This window comes from Arachis hypogaea, chromosome 14 (assembly GCF_003086295.3).
Source record: "Arachis hypogaea cultivar Tifrunner chromosome 14, arahy.Tifrunner.gnm2.J5K5, whole genome shotgun sequence".
Lineage (NCBI taxonomy): Eukaryota > Viridiplantae > Streptophyta > Magnoliopsida > Fabales > Fabaceae > Arachis > Arachis hypogaea.
In genome coordinates this window covers 89,989,755-89,994,863 of record NC_092049.1, presented here as the reverse complement: position 1 = coordinate 89,994,863, position 5,109 = coordinate 89,989,755, and the positions used below count along the sequence as shown (strand labels likewise).

Here is a 5,109-nt window from a genome sequence, read left to right as displayed (position 1 = left end):
CAACTTCAATTTCACCACCATCTCTTCTAAAAAGATGAGATAATTTAAAAATTTTATTAAAAAATTAAAATTTTGGTATTTTTACCACACAAAACCCATCTTTTATAAGTACAACTTTAGTTTTTTTATTTATGGATACAAATAGTTGGTTTTTCTTTATTTTTAAACCTGATAACTTTTAGACATTACATTAATTAAAAATCTCGAAATCAATAATTGATTAGCATTGTTAAAACTACATAAACTTAACTTTTACCCTAAATGGTTGCGGGGCAAAAAGGAAAAAATTGCACACGTTCTTCATTTCAGTTTTACAAACTATTCAAGTCTTCTATATTATTTGGTAATTACTAAACTCAACATTATATTGTGACCTTTTCTCACCACTGTTCAACTTCATAAAATGCTTGTGCTAAGAGTAACAAATTCTCTCAATTGTCCTAGTCTTGAATTCAATTATTGTCGTTGCATGTGATTCTCGTTATTATTTCCTCCTACAATCACCATCTAACACAATTATGGTTTAAGTAAAAAAGATTAGTGGGAACACATTATGCACATAATAAAATGGAGGCAAAAATATGGACAAGAAAAAATTTCTGTGGCCCCTGTTGAAGCTTTACAAATTTCATAAAAAGAAATGAATGAATCAGGGGCTTCAACATGGCAACAAATTAAACGCATTCTAATTACAATGAAAAAGCTTACACAAAACCAAGGCTCTACTTAACAACTCCACAAATTTTAACCAAAAATCTAACCGAACGTTGTGGCTTTTCCAACAACGATCAACCTCTTTGGTCATTGAGAATCAGCAATGAGGAGTGCATTGCCGTCTTCCATGGTGGTCTTGCCGTTTGCCGGAGATCTCAGCCTCTGATTCTGAACAAAGCCAAGAGAGAAAGAGAAATAAGCGCATTATGTGGCGATCATAAACAATGACAATGACACAGAAAGCAGATTGGTTAGTATTACTCTTGCATCTTAATTCTTACCCTATCTGATGAAGGGTCTACTAGAGCACTCATGCTCAACTTGTGGCTCTCTTCTTTTGACCAGCTATCTTTGTCTTTGGTGCTCAATGGTAGCATGGTCATGGCCATTCTATCTGGCATTTCTGCAACAATAATAATAATAACTTAGTCAGGACCAACACTAAATTCATTTTGTTTTGAGAGTAAGACAACTTGTAATTAGAACACAAATATAGATCATTTTTCCTTTCTCTGTATTTTCTTGGCATATTGTTTGGAATTTGTCCTTAGAACACAAATACAAAGATAATGAGACACTGTCTCTATATTTGTGTCTAGAGAGACCACAATTTTTGTCTCTACTTATTCCAACTACTTTACGGATTTCACAATATTTTTTTTATCTCTATAATTATTCCAACTATCTTACAGATTTCTATCTCGTTGTCTCTGCATTTCTATTTAAAGACAGCTTCCGAACATTACTTAACAAACACAGCCCATGAGAGACGGCTATAATGTACAAACAAATGAATGAACATAGATTACCAAAATTTAAGTGTTCAACAAACATGTACTATTTTAACAATTATTATGTACAAATGCACTAACCTGGCAATTTCTTCTCAACAAAAAATACAACCAAATTAACCGTGTACCTGCAAGGAATCAAGAAAGCATTAACTTACAAGAAGGACATGGATCAGAATCAGTTCACGTAGGAGACGAAAAAGGCTCCTCACCAGGCAACAACTACATCGACCGAGTAATGTTTGCGCGATGCAATGATCAAAAGACTCTGGATTACTGCAAGAACCCACCCTAGCTGCTTAATAAACCTGTGGAGGTTCCCAAAAATCACAATTAAGTCATCAGTCAAAACTTAAAACATAACACAACACAATCTGATAGAAATTTGTTGTACCTGATTGTGCCATATCTGTAATACGTGATAACCGAGACAAGAGTGAAGATCATGTGTGATGAAAATATCAAGTCTCCACAGCCATGTACCAAACCATCAGGAACTGCGCGATGACAAAATCAAATCAGAACCAAATCAAAACAATCGCGAGATGGCATTAAAGCTAAACAAATTCAATGCAATAATACTATACTAACAATTAATTGTTATGATTTCTATGGCATCTTTTGGAGGAGGTAGCCTAGCAGAAGGAGATCCCTGTATCATCACAATAGAAAAACTCTTAAATTTAAAAGATTGTTTAAGAAAAAATTAACTCATACGCATAAAAAAAAACTTTTATTGCAACACATTCGAAAATAGTGATTTCGATATACCTCGCGGCAATGGTAATTTGGACCAGGAAGCTGTGTAGAGTAAAATGTCACTACGCGAAGAGCTTGACAAACCTGCAGTAAAGAATTACAGAGGAGCCAAAAAATAATCAGAAAGTTGCAATATATTACAAATTTATTCTCTTGCAAGTTCTTGAATACACCATTTTGATTTTGATTCTTAAAATACACAAAATATTAAGCATTAAACTTAATTTTCTACCCCATCCAGTCCGATAAGGCTTAGTTGCACTATATTAAGCATTAAACATAACTTGCACAACTTAACAGGGAAAAGAACAAATCAAATGAAGGGACCACAGAAGTCTCTTCACATTTCTATTCTAAAGCTATTAGACAAATGCATGGAAGCATCACTTGTTTGTCAAATCATGACATTGCTTTAATAATAGACGTTACAATTATTGTTGGTTAAGAACTGCATTTTTATGTTGAACACACTAATGAAATTATCTGTCATCATTGAATCTAAGCACTCGACCTTTTATAGTTGTAAAAATAAAAGTAATAATGTTACGCAAAATGCTTCATTAAACAAATGAGAAGGAAAACACTTACAACTAAGTAAGCTAGAACCCTGCACCATAGTAGAACTGTGTAGATCTTTTTGTTCTTGAATATGAATGGGTGAAATGTCCACTGCAGAAGCATAAACCACATTTAAAAAAAAAAATTGGAAGAAAAGAAAGAAAAAAAAACTCATTTCTGTGTTTTAATTTTCACTGAGAAATTAAAATTGGACAAAATGAAATATATGAAAAAAGAATAGAACATTTCAGACGTTCAGAACAAAATTAGAATTTAACCTAAATATTAGAGACTAAAACAATACTTTACTCTTACATTTAAATATACCTTGATTTTTTAATATACCTAATAAAGAATAGTAAAAATGGCATTGAATTTGAAATAAAAGGAATGTTTCCTATTTCAAAAAACAAACACTAATTAGTTTTGAATGTAACCATTTGTGTTTATAGAGAGAAGACTTACCAAGATAAAAGATACGAAGATAAAGGTAAACAACGTTTCACTAACATAAGCTCTCTCGAGGCCAAGTTCCTGTGACATCAGCAACACCAAATTAGAATGGAATATTCAGTATGTATATATATATATATATATATATATATAGAGAGAGAGAGAGAGAGAGAGAGAGAGAGAGAGTACTACAAACCGGAAGAAGGAAGAATCCAGTATCCTGTAATGTAGGACCGGGTCTATGTAAATAATGAACTCCATGTGCAGCCAAACCATGAAGGTACTGTGTAAAATAAAAATAAAAAAGCTCAATACATATTTAGTTTTGGACATCAAATATTAAAAGAAAGTAATTGCGCATTTAAATTAGATTCTTTCTTATTTTTATTAAAAGAGAAATTCAAAACAGCTTGACAGATTCTTAAAGCAACTTTAGCGAATGAATTCCATTCATTTTTAAGAAGAAAATAATAATAAAATTATTGGAGTACATTAGTTGTGTGCCAATGATGAGCATTTCAAATGCGAGGGAACACAATTATGAAGAGAGGTTTCTGTTATTCAAATTTAAGGCAATTACGATTTCTACAATAACCGTAAATGACTTGGTTATTAAAGTAAGCACACCAATTGAAAAAGAAAAAAAAAAGTTCACACACAAAAACAAAACAAAAAAAAAAAAACACGTTTTTTAGCGTTCAAGGAACGTTGCCAGACTCTCCACAACCACATGCGATAACTACTCCCACAAATTAAATTTTATTTTTCTTTTTTCCTTAAAAAAGATGTACTTGATATTTTCATAATTCATGATACCTGACAGAAAATACCAGCGAGAAGGTACTTCCAATTATCGGCAAGGAGGATTCCCTCTGTAACTGCCTCCGCAGAAGCTCTCTTCCATAGCTACACATTATTCATACATTCAAAAACAACACTCATTACTTTCATTTTTTTTATCCATAATCAATAATAAAACATGATAACATAACAATAAGAACAAGCTACAATAAGCATTGAAAACACCGAACCAACCAACCTACCTTGGAAGCCTCGCGACCAATGTAAAGCGACATTTTCATCCTTGTCCTTGCTATGTAGCTTCTGGCGTTGTTATTGATGATTACGATGTTGTGAGCACCACTTCAATATTCTATTCTTTCTTTCTTTCTTTCTTTCCTTCTTTTGTTTATATTCCCACCACGAAGAAATGAGTATTATTCAAAAGAACACAGAGAGAAGAGGATTTGATTAAGACAAAAAAGTGAAGCCCAGAAAGATAAAAATGATAGAGAGAACCCAGAAGACGATTCACAAAAGAAACCAAGTTCCCCCTTTCTCCGAAACCGATCAAAGGGGTAGCTTGGGCTTTTTGCTTTCTCTGTATTCTCTCTTTTCTCTTTATCTATCTCTCTGGGTATTTTTCTTTTCCTTTTTCTGTTTCTTCTCCTTCTTCTTCTTCAATGCGTGAAATTCTAATTCTATTCTCTAATCTATTCTCTTCGAGTTTTCTCGCCTCGCCTTGACTATAATGCAACGCGAGATGAACACGGAGAGAGATAGTTTTGAGAAGACGAAGAGAAACGAAACTATATATAAAAGCAACTTCCTTTTTTTTGTTTTTTTCTATTTTATTGTTTATTAGGAGAAAAAAAACAAAAAAACAAAATACTAAAATAGAGGACTTTTTAGTTTTGGAGTTTGAATTGAAAAACGAAAAAACAGGGAAGGTGAGATTGTGGAGTGAGAAAGTGGGTGGTTTCTAGATTAGACATATATACTTTTCCTCCTTTGACCCTCCAAGTCGCAACCCTTTCTCTCTCCTTCTTCTTCT

General features: G+C 32.8%; 1 protein-coding gene across 1 annotated transcript; it reads right to left on the bottom strand.

The window, feature by feature from the left end:
* Positions 1 to 537: 537 nt before the first annotated feature.
* Positions 538 to 4,842, bottom strand: LOC112743474 (phosphatidylinositol:ceramide inositolphosphotransferase 1). The gene is made up of 12 exons (XM_025792686.3): positions 4,319 to 4,842; positions 4,092 to 4,181; positions 3,472 to 3,558; positions 3,288 to 3,356; positions 2,853 to 2,933; positions 2,277 to 2,348; positions 2,097 to 2,157; positions 1,900 to 2,002; positions 1,718 to 1,813; positions 1,587 to 1,633; positions 996 to 1,117; positions 538 to 882 (listed from the first exon to the last, which is right to left on the bottom strand). The coding sequence occupies exons 1-12, from the start codon at positions 4,355 to 4,357 to the stop codon at positions 802 to 804; spliced, it is 948 nt and encodes a 315-aa protein (XP_025648471.1). The 5' UTR covers positions 4,358 to 4,842; the 3' UTR covers positions 538 to 801.
* Between the last annotated feature and the right edge of the window lie 267 nt (positions 4,843 to 5,109).

Excerpts from the sequence above, each read along its gene's own strand:
- LOC112743474 (XM_025792686.3), bottom strand. The coding sequence starts at position 4,357 with ATGAAAATGTCGCTTTACATTGGTCGCGAGGCTTCCAAG. Across the intron at positions 1,814-1,899 it reads TACAGATATGGCACAATCAG|GTTTATTAAGCAGCTAGGGT; the intron begins GTACAACAAATT and ends GAACCTCCACAG. Across the intron at positions 1,118-1,586 it reads TGTTGAGAAGAAATTGCCAG|AAATGCCAGATAGAATGGCC; the intron begins GTTAGTGCATTT and ends TTATTGTTGCAG.